The sequence below is a fragment of the Anguilla rostrata genome, chromosome 4 (genome assembly GCF_018555375.3).
Source record: "Anguilla rostrata isolate EN2019 chromosome 4, ASM1855537v3, whole genome shotgun sequence".
Taxonomy (NCBI): domain Eukaryota; kingdom Metazoa; phylum Chordata; class Actinopteri; order Anguilliformes; family Anguillidae; genus Anguilla; species Anguilla rostrata.
Window position 1 is genome coordinate 54,962,755 of NC_057936.1, and position 16,669 is coordinate 54,979,423.

Below are 16,669 nucleotides of genomic sequence, written 5' to 3' on the forward strand. Positions count from 1 at the left end.
TGTCAGGCCAAGTTTCTGCTTTGCAATGATGATTCTTTTCCTTTGGGGTGTCTGCAGAGAATCCTTGATTTCTTTATACTTGCTTGTTTTGTGTGTGCAACAATTCAAAAATTATATTCTGTTTTATGATGAATTTTATACATATAATATGTGATGTTGAATGTTAATGGAAGTTGATCTTTAATTGTATGCACTATGTTGTCTACTTACTATCTGGTAAACTATTTTAATATGCAAAAGCTAGCAATATATACTTCACAGTGGTCTATCATTTCAATGTGTGGACACACAAAATATTATTTATCTTATTTACACTATGGGGGTTTCAATACAATAATAATCCACTCAAAAATGCTTTTGCTTTAAACAACTGCGCAGACCTCACATAAGGAGACAACATTTAAAACAGTTAAATAAACACACAGACTCAGAAGGCTACACTTTAAAAATAAGCGTGGTTTATAAAACCCAGATATGACAGGATCACCAAAGTGTATACAGAAATACAAATCAGACCATCAGTAAAACCATCATAGCACAGCGCAATACACTCAACATGTACAAACTACTCTGCAAAAGGGGGATTGTAAGACATTTCCTTTCAACTTTTCTTTTTTTAAAAATGTCTCTAAACACATAACCACGTAAGTTTTATCAGTTTTTAAACCCTTTTTTTAGGTACAACCATCTATTAACTACAAACATTGTCACAGTCATCTATTTTTAGAAAGAAAGAGTACAACATCAAGAAGTAAAGATGCAGCAAGATATCAAGCACTTAACATCATGGATTTAGCAAGCAATAGAATCGACAGATCATTGGGGCTTTCCCCCAGTAAGAAAAAGTGATATCAGGGCTTGCCTATCATTCAAGTCTTTTTGTGCAAAAACAGAAAAAAAAATCTACAAAATAACCCTCAAACTTGAAGCTTGAAGAGTTCTCCCACCACTGACCTCACATAGTTCATTTGGTCAGTTATTACTATTAATGTGTGTAATTGTTCATTTTTCTATTCATAAAGAGTAAAAGAAGTTCCCCTGCTTTTTGATGTTTAAATGTCGGCACTTTCCAATATGAGGTTTGCTCAAAACCGTAACCCCCCTCCCTCCACCTGCCCTGGACACAAGCCTTGGGGATGAAGGAGCAAGGACAAATCAGAAAGAAGCACCAACAAGATAAGACCAATCACATTCCATATTAACTTACTGTATTTTCTTTTCTTTTTTTCTTTTTTACACGTACACAGTTGGACAGTTATTACACTAAAAGAGTGCAGGATTGTGAACAATCAAGATGCTCCTCATCACCTAAATACTGCTTGTCTTAAAAACAAGAATTTCAAAAATGATATAATAGTGATTCTTACCCACATAAAGAAAAACAAATGAAAATATGTACAATTAAAATTAAAGCAGCATGCAGGCAAGACAGTTGTGCAAAGCAACACAAACAGAACTGACGAAAGGGGATAGAGGGTTTGTGCTTGCAGTCTGGGTTTGGGTGGGGTCAGGGGTGAAAAGGGGAGAGACAGGGAGGGGCTTAAGAGAGGCTGAATGAGTGTGCATGTGTGTACCTGCGTTTGGGCGGGAAAGAGATGTCAAGCTCTTACTTAAAAAGGCGCTGAATTGCAACAACTACAAGAAAATGAAAGGCGACCTTGCAGTAGGATGCTCTTTGGTGAGGGTTAGGCTGACTGCCCTGGTGGTCTGGTCTTTGCCTAAGAGAATTTCAGATTGCACAGGGACCCAAAACTCCAACAAACACAGCATACAAAAACTTGGCACGTAAATGACTTCTGCATGTTGGTTTGCAGTAACTATAATGTAGATGCAAAACTGTCCATATTAAATGGCTTGTGTTTATGAAATGTTTTGACAAATAGTAACATAAAGCAGCAGCACAACTAACAAAGACTATTATAGTGGCAGCCTTAATTGAGGACAGCTCTTTGTCTACAATCGGTACAATAGCACACAAATCTACTTAAAAAGGCACAAGCCATTTTATGTCATTTTTGTCATAGTTGGTTTTCACATTCCAAATAAGTTACACTATTCTGCTTGAGTTTTTAGTGAGAATCTTGTTAGGTCCCTCATCCCCACTACGTTGCATTAACAGCACTAATAATGCCAAGCAAAAAGAAGACAAAAAATAAACAAACAACAAAAAAAGCCAACAGCACAGAACACACACATTGTTCACTAGACACAACTCAGTGACTGCATGACCGAAACACAGCTTAGCCACAGAGTGAAAGATAGAAACGGATAGACAAAGCAGGCAGTAACACAAGACTGATTACATTAAACCTTCCTTTGAAAAGTCTGGCTTCCCATGAAAAGGGCTAACCCACCTTCAAAGTTACAGCCGAAAGAGATTGTGCTCGCAAAGGTGTAACAGATTCCATTGCCAGTATGTTGGGATTGCAAGCTCCAAATGTCTGCACGGGTTAACCATGCGTCCAACAGATATGCCAAAGAAATAAAAAGGGGCAGAGGTCAGCTGTACATCACCCGGGCGTTTGTTTCTGAGGTGACTCAAAGAAATCTGATTCAGTTACAAGAGAGAAAGAGCAGAAATAATACAAAGGCAAGCCTTGATTTTATCCACAAAATTATCCTTGGAGAGTTGAGGGCAGGTGTGAACATAACAGAAGCGGACTGGAATGTACCTTTTCTTTCTCGCTTCTGCTGCTATGACACAACACATTTATAAACGCCGCCTGACTGGCGTGGGCTGGAGAGGAGAAAGCAGAGGCCTAACCATGAGTTGCACAAGAACGCAAAGCCATAGCACCTTGTACGAAGAGCAGGAACAGAGAGCCAAGTGAAAATGGGAAGACCACTGGATTCTTATTTCAGTTTGTGCATTATAGACTACCTCACGCCACCCCCCCCCAACTTGCCTGCTCCAATAGACAGTGTGGCCCTGTCTTGTCAGACATCACGCTTATTCATTTGCAATCACGCCACATCTAATTTCACCGGTTAATCGATTGATGTGGATCAGTTTTCATGAAAAGCAATAAAAAGCCCAAGCGTTTCAACACAGTCAAGGTAACAAGTATTCAAATTTTTTACAGCTACTTGGTGATGCATGGTGTTTTTGTCAACAATCCACAACTGTTTTCTGAAATTTGGACAGCTATATTATTAAAAGAATGTTTCAATCAAATTTACAGATTTTTAAGAGGGACCACTGGAGGACATTTGACATTTGATATATATATATATAACATCAGTTGCAGGATTTTTCAGATTTTCATCAATTGTCAATCCTATGTAAAATGCCAAGGTAATTAATAAATTACCCGGTCATGCCCTTTGTACTGACATGCCCTTTGATTAACCACAACAATTGTTGCCCTTGACCTTGTGTACAGGGATTAAAGGGGCACTTCACTTCCTGTATGCACCCTTTAAATTCCTGCGCACAAGGTTGCTCCTAACCAGAACCAAAAGCTACCAACTCGGTCTCCCTGAGCTGTGTAACATAGGCCCCTGATTTATTTCTGTGAAAAATAAACTTATTTTGAAATTGTTTACTTGTATTCTGGACACATTTCTGCAGACTACAGGTATTTATTTAAGAGATTCTTAGGTCAGTTGTGCATTGCCTTGATTGCCATCAGTAGTATTTTCAGCTCTGTAATTCAAATGTGGATCCAGCAGGTGAAAACCACAGACCCTCCCTACGTCTACACATAGGGGACTACTACCCTGCAAACATAAGCTACTTGGTCCAGTGTTGGACACTGAGGAATGTAGCGTGCCAGTGCTAGCCCAGTAATGCCACACTACATTTCCCCAACAGTACTTTAACAGTCAGGAGCCAATGCTGGTATTCTGGAGGTCTCAATTAATTACCACCAACATCCGTTTTGGTGTCTGGAGCCAATTGCAGCGAATCTATTACAAGTAGAACTAGCCAAATTCTAACTACCAGCATGAATGCATGAAATATGACAGTACCAGTCAGGCAGCAGCTAATTGCCAGAGAGCAGTACTTCAGCAATTAGTGGCAGCATTTGTCCAAGAACAAACCACAATAATGATCAAGCTGGAGGAATTTTGTAAGGCCATTGCTGGTAGACAATGCTAAAGCGTTCTTGGTGGCCTTTAGTAATGCAGAAGAGCAAATTTAATGCTGGCCCTCTGATATAAATAATGTAAAGCCATCCTGGGGCCAAATGGGTCATGTTTACTGGGTAAAGCCTCCTAAATATTACTAAAGTATAAGATCATGTACCCCAGATAAAACTTGTACTTTTTCAAACACCCAACATGGAGGCAGTCATGTGACATGCATTTGGGGTACAAGAACAGATACCAATCTTCTGTGCTCCATATTTGTGACACAGGTTAACCTGGACTCAAATAAATTACATTTCTAGGAATTTCTGTGATTGTTTCCATAGATCATTTTCACAGGTTTAAGAAAAGATTCTCCTTAATGAGCAGGTAAGCATGCATTGTAGAATATTAATAACATATAATCATTCAAATCCTCAGCTCTAGTCACCTCCAGGATAGTTTGAGATCTTTATCAAAAGCATTATCATTTTCTCCATTACAGTGAAACAACAGAAAAGTCAAGTGCGTTTTCACAAATTATACAGTTTATGACATCATAAAATTATTGTGCAGGAAAATATCTGTTAAATTACCAACAGCAATTATTAAAACAAAAATCTATTGCCACAAAAATGTGAATGAAAGTGGAACATCATTATGCTGTTACACAGAGATTCTGTAGTTCCTCACCCTCCGCACCTCAATATGCCAACCCTTATGGCTGACCTGCTGAGTTCACACCTTTATAAACAGCAGTCTACTCTTTAAAACACGTTCATTTATTGTGCTACTTGAAATGTCAGGACAAACCAGCAGATTTGATCGTTGAGGCTCAGGCAATGGAGAGTGGATATGGCATATCATATACACACTCCCAAGCCCTCGAGTTTTGTTTTGTTTTTTTTTCCAGTGAAGCTCAGTACAAACATATACAAACCCATTTGACATTAGCCGTAGCAACTATGTGCCCGGCAACACATTTGACATACCAGAGGATATTCCTGGATGTTTAAATGTCCTTCAGGTGGCATAGGAGGAGGGACTAAGTTCAGTCTCCTCCCCCTTCATGAAAGACTGCAGTCACACTTCTATAGCAGGACGTTCAGCATTATCAACGCAGAACACAAATCACTCATATTCCTCTTCAGCTGAACGTTTCGAAAGAAGCTCAACAAAGCTTGAGTTTCACTGGCTGAGGAAAAGAAGAACACAATAACACAATAGAAAGATTATCTAACCTGAGTGGGTGGCAGAAAAGACAGCCTCCCCCTGAACTGTTCACCTCCCCCTCACCCTGTCCCTGCAACAGCCTCACAGTTTGTGCACCGTCTAGCACAATGAGGGGCCGCCCTCTTGGTCCCCAGTTCAATAAAACAGTCTGAAAAACGATCACAGAAGCAAAAACAGGAGCACAGGACTGATCCAGAGGCTGCTACACAGAAATCTATCCCACGCACAAGATACAATGCCCTGAATTCATAGAAGCAGTGCTGTCATAAACGTTAGCCTTGACAAAAAAAAAGGACAGAGTAAATTAGTGTAATGCAAAATGAGGGGAATGCATCCAAAATGGACAAAATTGGATGATAAGTGGATGAGGAGACAGACAAGACAAAAAAAACTGTCAAAGGCCTAGTACAGGTTTGGTCCGTGTTCTGCAAACAGGGAGAAACCACCTTTTAGTGCAAGTGACCATTATTCAGAGTTACTAGAACCTTCTGTATCAAGACTAGGCTTGATACAGTACACGTCTGATAAAACAAAATCTGAAAACGGTGGAGCTCTATAATATAATAACTTCACAGAGCAAACAGAGCTAAAATAAAGCAGGCCACAAAGCGATCTGTACGCCACACAGACAACACCGCTGCATGCCTAAACCATCTGTTTAGAGACTGAATTACACAGGGTTCATTAAAACAGAGGGTTCATTTCTACCCAACAGCCTGGCAGTCCAAAATGGATTTCCCAGAAGAAATACAAAACGACTAAGACTGTCGTATTTTCAAATCTACTGACCACACAATATACGGGTTACTCTTCCAAAGCAACACAAATCTACCAATCCAAATATATTGTATATATACACAGAATAATACAAAAACAATTGTGCCAAAATGAAGTTCTGGCTACAAAAACACAGTTATGCAAGACTGTGCAGCCCTGGCTCATATGATAATAGATATAAATAAGTGATTTTGAAATGGCAAAAAAATCCATTTCTACAAACACTGAACTTTGTGAAGTAGACGTTTGGATCAGCTTAACTAAATGACAGTGGCTATGAGCCTTTTTCAACATCATATTTAACATGTAAATAATCACAACAAAAAGGACATTTTCATTATATTTTTGGCAACAAATAACGTTACACAATTCAGCTATTTATCCGCAACACTACTTTGGGAGCCCGCAAGAAATTTGACCACCTATCCAGCTCTCTGACTAGACCACGGTAGTATCACATACACTTTGGCACAACCAGCATTCCAGAAGGTGGACGCAGATCTTCCTTGAGCGATGACCTCTGAACCGTTCATTGGTGCGGCGCTGTGATAGGCAGGTGTATGGGCGGGGCTTGCTCTCCGGAACATGGCTTAATTTGGGCCACCTGAAGGTTTTTTAAACACCCAGAAAAAAGGCTCTCTGCCTTCAGTCAGCAAAGCAGGAGCCACAACTCAGCTGTCACCTTTTCAAACACTTACACATTGCACAGACGCTCAAGCCATTCTCGTTCTCATAAATAACAATAACAAACGAAACCCGCAAAATTAGAATAATGTACATTACAAAAATTAAAAATAAACTATGTATGTAGTTGTTTTTTTCCGTTAGTTGCTTTCTGTGCACTTTTCCTGCAAGTGCATCCAGGGCTGTACGCTGACTCCATGACAACGTAAAGACGAAACGAACCAACAGGATTTAAAAAAAAAAAAACCAAGATCAAATAAAACCCCCCAAAAAAACCATCCGTGAGAAAAGTTTCTGGATGAGCCGTGGTTATTGTCTGGTTTCTGAGTCCATGCTCTGTTGTCTTATTATTCATATTAGTCTTTGTGATTATTAATATCTTCTCCCTGTTGATCCTGATATACAGATTATATAAATGTTTGTAAACAGTCATTTGCTTGTTATGTATGTATCTTCAAAAAAAATAGTTGGCGAGATAAAACCCCTAAACAAATATACAAATTAAAAAAATGCATGAAAAAATAAAAATAAAAATAATGTGCACAAATGTCTAATTAAAAATGTGTTACAGGAAAATCCCAGGAAAGGGTGACTTTTCCAAGTGTATGCCAGAGAGCGCATGTGTACATATGTGTACAGCAAGTGCAGTATCTATGCGTGACTGATCAATGAGAATGCGTCTGTTTGTACAACCGCTTGTGTCTGCGACTAATGTGATTTCTCTGTGTCGATGTGTGTACACGTGTGAGCGTGTGTGTCAACAGGATGTGTGGGTCTATGGGGTGTATGTTTGTCTGTATGTTAGTGCACTAAAAGGCTGTATGAGTGTGTGTGGTGTACATGCGTGCATGCTTAAGCGATATATGGTATGTATCTGTGATGCAGGTGTATGCGCATGTGTAAGGGATGTGAGTGTGTTGGTATTAGTGTGACTAAGAAATAGCTGTGTCTGATTTTGGGAATTGTTTAAGTTAGTGTGTCTAAGGGATGTGTGTGTGTCTGTCTATGGGATTTGTTTACAATAGTGTGTCTAAGGGATGTGTGTGTGTTTGTCTATGGGAGTTGTTTACGTTAGTGTGTCTAAGGGATGTGTGTGTGTCTGTCTAAAGGAGTTGTTTACGTCAGTATGTGTAAGGGATGTGTGTGTGTGTCCGTCTATGAGAGTTGTTTATGTTAGTGTGTCTAAGAGATGGGTGTGTGTCTGTCTATGGGAGTTGTTCGTGTTAGTGTACCTAAGGGATGTGTGTGTGTGTCTGTCTATGGAAGTTATTTATGCTAGTGTGCCTAAGAGATGTGTGTGTGTGTCTGTCTATGGAAGTTATTTATGCTAGTGTGTCTAAGGGATGTGTGTGTGTGTGTGTGTGCGCGTGTGTCTATGGGAGTTGTTTACGTTAGTGTGTCTAAGGGATGTGTGTGTGTGTGTGTGCGTGCGCGTGTGTCTATGGGAGTTGTTTACGTTAGTGTGTCTAAGGGATGTGTGTGTGTCTGTCTAAATGAGTTGTTTATGTTAGTATGTATAAGGGATGCGTGTGTGTGTGTCTGTCTACGGGAGTTGTTTATGTTAGTGTGTCTAAGAGATGTGTGTGTGTGTGTCTGTCTATGGAAGTAATTTATGCTAGTGTGCCTAAGGGATGTGTGTGTGTCTGTCTATGGAAGTTATTTATGCTAGTGTGTCTAAGGGATGTGTGTGTGTGTGTGTGTGCGCGTGTGTCTATGGGAGTTGTTTACGTTAGTGTGTCTAAGGGATGTGTGTGGTGTGTATCTGCGCAGAAGGTGCAGAGAGGCAGCTCTGTGATGCTCTGATTGGACAGCGGGCTGGGGGGTGTGACCCCAGGCATCGAGCGGCCCCTCAGGCTCATGTGTAGGCCTCGTCGTCGGTGTCCTCTATCAACACCTTGGTGTCTCGGGTCTTGGATCTGTGGGACGAGAGAAGAAATGCACGTCATAGTCCATCATGAACTAAACCCGATCAATGCCCTGTGTGCCATTAGTGTGAGCAGGATAAGATAAGCTAGCAGGGGCAGAGACCCTAGGGGTGTACAAGTCCAAGCTTGACAGAGTGGTGGATACTCTCTAGACAAGTGGTAAACAATTAATCTAGATGGGCTTACTGTCTAGTTCATCAATACGTATTCTGTTTACGTTCAGGATGCAGCAGGACTGTGTGATATGCAGCAATAATTATCAAATTGAATAATGGTCATCACCACCATGAGGTGCATTGTCTTTATTTTTGTCTTTTGCTCTTTAAAGGAGTACCATGGTGGTTGAACGTGACACTTCCCAGTTGTCTTCAGGCAACAACAAAACAAATGTGCATAATTTTTTTATTCTTCAGTCATTTCAATGTACTTTAAAACGTATTTTTCTAAGCCTAAATTTCCCACTATAAAAATTCACCCGAACCGTCTGGGCGTGGTAATGAGAACCGTCAGTTAGCTATGATTGACAGACCGTGCCCCGTTACCATAGCTACCCCCATGATACGCTCTCTCTTTGGGAGACTGAATTTTCACAAGCTAGCTAGCTTGGTAGTATATCAAGTATCGATAGATAGCTAAGGTAAGGACGTTGACTTATATCCAATTATAATTTTTGCTATCTAGCTAGCCAAGTTAAGATAAAAGCACAACTATAACGTCTTCATAAAAGCAAACTAGCAAGCTAACGTTATCGATAACATTGCCTCATGAAAGCAAACCTCCTAGCTAGCTAACGTTAGCTAGCTAGCTAAATGAATATAACCAGAAATAATCTAAAGGCACTCTAATATAAGTGAACCTAACGTTAGTCAAATATTTGCATTGTCTAAACAGCAGGACGGTGTGTCCTGTCAGATTTCTTTACGGGGCGTGGAAATGGGAGTGGTTACTGTATTCGTGACGTAGCAAAATGACAACTTTCTCAACCGGTTGAAAATAGGACGATGAATTTAAAACGCATATTTCTCAAAAAATACAGAACGGACATATTTAATACTTTGCTCATTGTGTTTCTTCAATGCCTCTTGTGCAAATAGCACATAAAACCGAGAAAGTGTGAAAATCACCATGGTACTCCTTTAATTATACTTGGTGCGGTGGTAAACATTCAAACTTCAAAGGCTGTGTGAAATGATTCTGGGGGAAAAAAACATCACCACTGTTATCCATCAGGTTTTCATAAGCCAGCCAATCAGCAGCGAGGTCGTACAGCTTCCATGTGATCATGGAGGCTGCAAAGCCTTGCTGCTGACTGGCTGTCAACCCCTGGTAGATAAGCACTGGAGACATTTTCTCCCCCAGAAAGACTTCACCTGGCCTCTGAAGTCCGGATGTTTCCTACCGCATCATAATCGAAGAGACAAAGAGAAAAGTAAAGACGCAGCGGCGCACGGCGGCAATGAGCGTTTCTGCGTTCGGTAGCGGTGCGGCGGGCTAGCGGGCTAGCGGGCTGCGGGCGGAGGGAGGCCGTACTGGGAGGACAGGAGGGGCCGGCGCAGGGACAGGCTGTAGCTGCGCTTCCAGCTCTTCTTGCCCTGCCGGTTGCGCACGCCGTCCTCCTGGTCCATCATCTGCTCCAGCAGCGTCTGGTCGTCGGCGTTGAGCGGCGCCACCGAGATGTCCCGCACCGCCCGGAACTCGCCGCAGTTGTTCAGGTGCTCGTTCTCCAGCCGGAAGAAGTTCCACACGAAGCGCCTGGCGGAGGAAAGCAGTGGTGAGGCACCCTCACTGCGTTTACAGTGCTGCCTTCTTACTGCCTCAGAACTGCTGTGCAGATCCGACTCACCTGAAGACCTCCAGGGGAGCCAGGATGGTGGACAGGATGTCGGCGGCTGAGGGGAAGACGTCCATGGTGGTGAGGGAGAGCTGGATGGTCCAGGCGAAGCGCAGGATCACGTCTTCCACTATGGCACAGTAGTAGTAGGCCTGCGCAGAACAGTGACATAAAGCGATGGTCAATAGAGACACATTCAAAAGGCCTGCCATGCACAGGATGAAAGACAGCACTGTTTTACGGCTCAGAGTGACAGTGTCATCGGTCAGCATCATCACTGTTGAGGCGGTTGACTGGCTGATCCACTGTGTGACAGGGTGGGGGCGTGTCTGGTGGAGCGGGGGGCGGTCCCTCACTTTCTGCGGGTAGACGATCTCCTCCCTCAGGAAGGTGTTCTCCCCGGCGCTGCGGTCGAACAGGCCCCAGTCCATCTTCAGGTCCCAGATGAGGGTGTAGCAGGAGCTGATCACCGAGGAGACGATGAGCAGGTAGAAGAAGACCTCCGCGTCGTCGTGGCTCTGGGCTGGGGGGGCGGAGAGAGAGCGTCAGTCTGGGCCTTTACCGCCCCCTGATCTGCCTTCAGGCAGCACATCCAGCGCCCCAAAACAGGCCGCGAAATCTTTCACTAAACTTCCACGCTTCAGCGCTTTCAACGCACGTCCAGCTGAATCTCAAACAGAGGCCTGCCCCCGAATTAAGATACAGCATGTGATGACTACTGAATGCAAATACAATACTGAAAATTGCATCGCAGCAAACATTAAATCAAGTCTTAGATTGTTTACTTTAATATTAGTGTCTAATACAAATTTCACATGGATAACAGCTGGGGATAGGTCATTGATTTAGCGCTTAATGAATGCTTTGCTTCAGTGAAAGCACATAAGAATCGATTCTGCCTGTACAACAGAGTACTTTCAGTGAGATGAACTGGCAGGACTATGTATGGGCAGGGATAAGCAATTAGTACTTTTAGTCCTGAGGCCTTTTAGGCAAAGGCATTCCATCAGACAGCAACACAGACACATCAATAGCTGCAATTTAAAATGAATAATGCCATTAAATTCATGAGGATGATAACCGGCTTCAGAACGAAATTACAAGAATGAAACTCAAATATTCCGAGTTACTTAATGGTATTATTATTTAGAATTGAAGCACACTCACTGTATACTACTTGTATGTAGTCAAACATTAAAAACATATGGCTGCTCTTCCCCCTGCATGATTCATCAAAACCAACAATAAAAATATTAGGCCTTTGCCACCCACTACATGGTGGCCATTTTGTATTTTGACCAGTAGCTTGAGCCCTGATGGCTAATAAAGGTGATAAGCACTTCTGGGCTATCATATGCTATTATACATGATATCCACTAGAGGGAGGCATTCTACAATGAATACATAGTATGTGCCCATACAGACACTAGATCCAAACACTGACTGAAGGCTATTATGAAATATTTGTTTAGTGCTTTCCACAAGCCATTTTTAAAATATCTTTTCAGATTCGTTTACAGGGAGGGTTACACTGGTTTACAGTAGACATCTTCACTCCTAATCCAGTAATAATCTGTCACCGGTAGATTTACTTCAGCGTTCAGACAGGTAATCCAGTGTTCTGACAAGCTTACATCTTACGCAGGCCACTGACACAGCTCAAATGCCCCTGCTTTCATTAATGAGCGTGTGCCACTGGGGCCTGATCACCCCCAGGCAAATTCAAACACTAATTACACAACACCCACACACACCTTATTCATAGTGACAGGACAGACGTGAGCTGTAGAATCCTGTGACAACTGTCACCATGACAAACGAGGCGTGCAGGCTCGCAGTGACAGATCGCGCTAAATGACGCTACCGCTTGTCATTGGACGACACACTCACCACTTCCTACTGCAATGCAGCCTAAACATTTCACCAGTGAAATTTATACACCGCAAAGTACACCACCTGTATCACACAAGCAATATTGATAAAATAATTAATAGACAGTACAGCGCTTGGGAAATCTCCTGAATGAGCCACATAAAATACGTAAAAAATATGAAAACAGTAATATTCCCACAGGGAAGGCTGGGGGTTACATAATGGTGTAGGCTGCACTTTCTTGGCACAGATCGGGTGAACTCGAACCCTTCAATGGGTAAGGTTGATGTCACTCAACGCTTAATGGTAAAAGGCCCCAATTTCATAATTGAAGGGCAAGGAGACTTTCACATTGGGCACTTCATACCAAAACAGTGTATTTTATGACAGAAAACAAAAATATGGCAGGTAAATGCTCAGATTGCCAATTGTGTGTGTGTGTGTATGTCCGCGTGCATGCATGCATATGTGCATGTGTGTGTGCATGCCAGTGTGTGTTTGTGTATGTTTGTGTATGTGTGCATACGTGCGTGTGTGTGTGTACGCGTGTGTGCATGACTGTGTATGTGTGTATGTTTGTGTCTGTTTGTGTGTGTATATGTGCACATGCGTGCATGAATGTGTGCGTGCCTATGCGTGTGCCTGTGTGTGCATGTGTATGTTTGTGTATATTTGTGTCTGTTTGTGTGTGTGTATGTGTACATGCGTGCATGCATGTGTGCGTGCCTATGCGTGTGTCTGTGCGTGCATGTGTGTGTGTGTGTGTTTGTGTATGTTTGTGTGTGTATATGTGCACATGCGTGCATGCATGTGTGCGTGCCTATGCGTGTGTCTGTGCGTGCATGTGTGTGTGTGTGTTTGTGTATGTTTGTGTGTGTGTATGTGCACATGCGTGCATGCATGTGTGCGTGCCTATGCGTGTGTCTGTGCGTGTGCACGTGTGTGTGTGTGTGTGTTTGTGTATGTTTGTGTGTGTGTATGTGTACATGCGTGCATGCATGTGTGCGTGTGTGCGCGTGCCTATGCGTGTGTCTGTTTGTGTCTGTGTGTGCGTGTGTGCGTGTGCACGTGTGTGTGTATGTTTGTGTCTGTGTGTGCGTGTGCACGTGTGTGTGTATGTTAGTGTCTGTGTGTGCGTGTGCATGTGTGTGTTTGTGTATGTTTGTGTCTGTGTGTGCATGTGCATATGTGTGTTTGTGTATGTTTGTGTCTGTGTGTGCGTGTGTATGTGTACATGCGTGCATGCATGTGTGCGTGTGTGCGCGTGCCTATGCGTGTGTCTGTTTGTGTCTGTGTGTGCGTGTGCACGTGTGTGTGTCTGTTTGTGTCTGTGTGACAGGAAGCGCGTGCCTATGCGTGTGTCTGTTTGTGTCTGTGTGTGCGTGTGCATGTGTGTGTGTGTGTTAGTGTGTCTATGCGACAGGAAGCGCGTGTCGCGCAGGCAGCAGTCCTGTGCCGTGGCAGAGCCTCCCTCTCTCCAGCTGGCTCACTCCACAGGCCCTGGGCTGAGACATCAGGAGAGGAGGACCAGAAGCTGGGCCCATCCTGACAGCCCCACTCATCCGGGGTCTCAGCTCCAGCGCTGAGAGGGGCGCAGCGCCCCCGTCAGACCTCTGTGTGCCCGGGACACCCGCCGATCGTGCCACCTGCTCCTGGCGCTACAGCCCCGCATGCCAATCTGTACCTCCGTGTTTAACAAACACAAACACCACCTTCTCAGCACAATCATCAATTAGCTACCTATCCACACTGATACCTTTTCTGTGTGGATTTCGCTCCCCGCTAGCCCGGTAGCCAATCCGCATGCTACGTTAGCATAGCTAAGCATCTACTAAATCTGACTCTGCTCTGATTGAAACTCAATGGCTATAGTGGTCAGGCACAGTAATATGTAAAAGGATAATTGATTTTTTTTTTTTTTGAACCCATTTTTCTAAACCACTTCCACCATGCTGATCAGTAATAAGAATATTATCACATTTTTCTTTGTGGAGCTTTGGTCACCCAGAGAATAGCTCCACTAGGCTTTGCCAAGTAGCCCAATGGGACCACAAAAACAAGCTCTACAATGCCCATAAAATCACCTCTCTGAACATAATAACTGAAATGCCTGAAGGGGTCATTAATTTACATTATTTCCCATCAGTCCATTACCAGGCGTTAGGTGTTTCAGTTGACAGACCACTTTATTTAGCGGAAGCATACACTGAAGTACAAAGGAGTAATTTCAGCCTATTGAGTCATTGCTTATTCAATGGCAGTACAGCTAATCCTTGGCACCAGGCTACCTACCTACCATTAGGTAGGATGCTATTTAACAAGAGAAACACTCACAAGGCCCATCAAACTGCGCTCTAAGGTAATGACACGCACGTACTAGGGGAGTGATAATAATCTGAGGATTATCACGACCACACCGAGCCCCCCCCCCCCAGCCACTAATCCCCGCACGGGGAGCTAATCTGCATCTGCCCCCCAGCGGCGCCCCTGAGCCGGGCCGGCGCGTTGGGGCGGGGCGAGCCGGCGGAGGTAGCGGCGGCGGCGGGGCTGGTGTTGCGCGCTCTAAACGGGCGCGTCTAGCCAGCGGTTGAGAGCCGCTTAAGAGGCCGACGGCGAGCGGAGCTGAAAGAGCAGGCCCGGCTCCGATGGTAATAAGCACCCGGGAAAAAGGCAATCATCTGTCTCAGGGCTGTTATCTAGCGCTACCGCTGTCGTGTTCTACAGCCCAGGCCCATGTTTTACACCCCCCCTACCCCCCCCACCCAACCACCCCCACCCCCCCGGCCTCTCCGTCACCTTATCTCTCTCTCCATCCGCAAGAAAAACAAAGGAAGCCTCTGTCATTATGCGGGGGGATGTTTTTGTTTATGCCGCCAGCGAATATGACAGTCTGGTTACTGGCGTGGTTGTGGGTGAGCGTCGATTGATTTTTCTGTGAGCGATAGACATGTTTGGTGTTTTTTTTTTATGTTTGTTAAATGTAGATCCCAAAGAGACAGAATGTGGAAAATGAATGTTCAAGCTTTCCAGTCAAATCAGATTTATATGACCTTTCGATGACCTTTTAAAGATGAACAGATCATTTAAATTGATGTTTTTGGTGCAATAATCAGGACTGCTTTGACCTACGTGACTTCTGCAAGAAAGAACTATATTATGAGGCACATTCCTTTCAAAATATTTTGTGTTCACTCTCCAGTGACCAATGATTTCTGATATTTATGTAAAAGTCAGTGAGCTGTCATATTAGTCACACTGGCATAGCAAGATTTGAGAGGAAGTGACATCAAGCTAGTGTGTTAGCAAGAGTCCCTGACTTTTTTCAGAATGCTGACCCATTAGTATGACTTATCCATGGCATTAAATAAAAACATTTTCAAGGATTCTCAAGGAGATTCAGGGACTGTGGGAACCCTGCATGCTGAGAGCGAAGCTCTTATGCAGAACAGCACAGCCGCCTGCCCGCTCGTATCCGGGGTGGACAGCGAAGGAGCGTATGAGAGGGGAGGGGAGCCGTGCGTCTGGGTCTTCGGGGTCAGAGACGGGGTCAGGAGTGCCACGGCGGGCCAGGGCGGGAGCGATGGAGCGATGGAGCAGTCTCTGGGGCGCAGGAATGCACCCGCGGGGCAGCGGGGGGGGGGGGGGGGCGCAGCCTCACAGCGACCGGGCCGCTGGGCCTTTCGTCTGCTCTCTGATAAAATCACGCCCGTCGGCAGCTCATTGCTATTCCAGCCGCGTGCGCCAGAGCTGTGTTCGCCGCGGGCAGGCAATTACAGCTCAATCTCCAGCAGCAAGTCCACTTTCCCTCCCTCCCTCCCTCCCTCCTGCCTTCCCTCCTCCCTCCCACCTCACTCTCTTTCCCTCTCTTTCATTGATCCTTCATCCTATCGTCCTCCATCTCTCTCGCTTTGTGTAACACACCATCTTGCTCTGCGTTAATCTCTCCTCTGGTCAATGTCTGGTTCCTCTGTGTGTCCGGTCTGGAACTGCCCCAGCCTCTCTCTCCCCCCCCCGCCTAAACTCCTGTCTCCATCGCCCACCGCCATTCACATTCAAACTTACGGAACGCACGTACGTCTGGCTTCCCGACAGTCAGATACGAGCTGACTAAGCCCCTCCCCCTCCATCGTTTTGCTAATTTCCTTTCTCCCGCTTGCCCCTCCCCAGCCTCGCACCCCACTGCGTGGAGGAGGGACATCTCAAAGCGCCCACGGCCACGCAATGTCAGCGGCTTTCCAAAAGCAACGATGTGGGGGAAAAAACAACAGCAGCGGGC

General features: G+C 44.3%; 1 protein-coding gene across 1 annotated transcript in view; it reads right to left on the reverse strand.

Annotated features, from left to right (window-relative positions):
- Positions 1-436: 436 nt before the first annotated feature.
- The window catches only part of xpr1a (xenotropic and polytropic retrovirus receptor 1a), a 97,978-nt gene continuing 81,745 nt past the window's right edge, over positions 437-16,669 (reverse strand). The window contains exons 12-15 of the mRNA XM_064333281.1: positions 10,878-11,044; positions 10,534-10,673; positions 10,221-10,442; positions 437-8,681 (exon numbers count right to left, since the gene is read on the reverse strand). Coding sequence (XP_064189351.1) covers positions 8,621-8,681; positions 10,221-10,442; positions 10,534-10,673; positions 10,878-11,044 — 590 coding nt within the window. The 3' untranslated portion in view covers positions 437-8,620. The remainder of the gene's footprint in view (positions 8,682-10,220; positions 10,443-10,533; positions 10,674-10,877; positions 11,045-16,669) is intronic.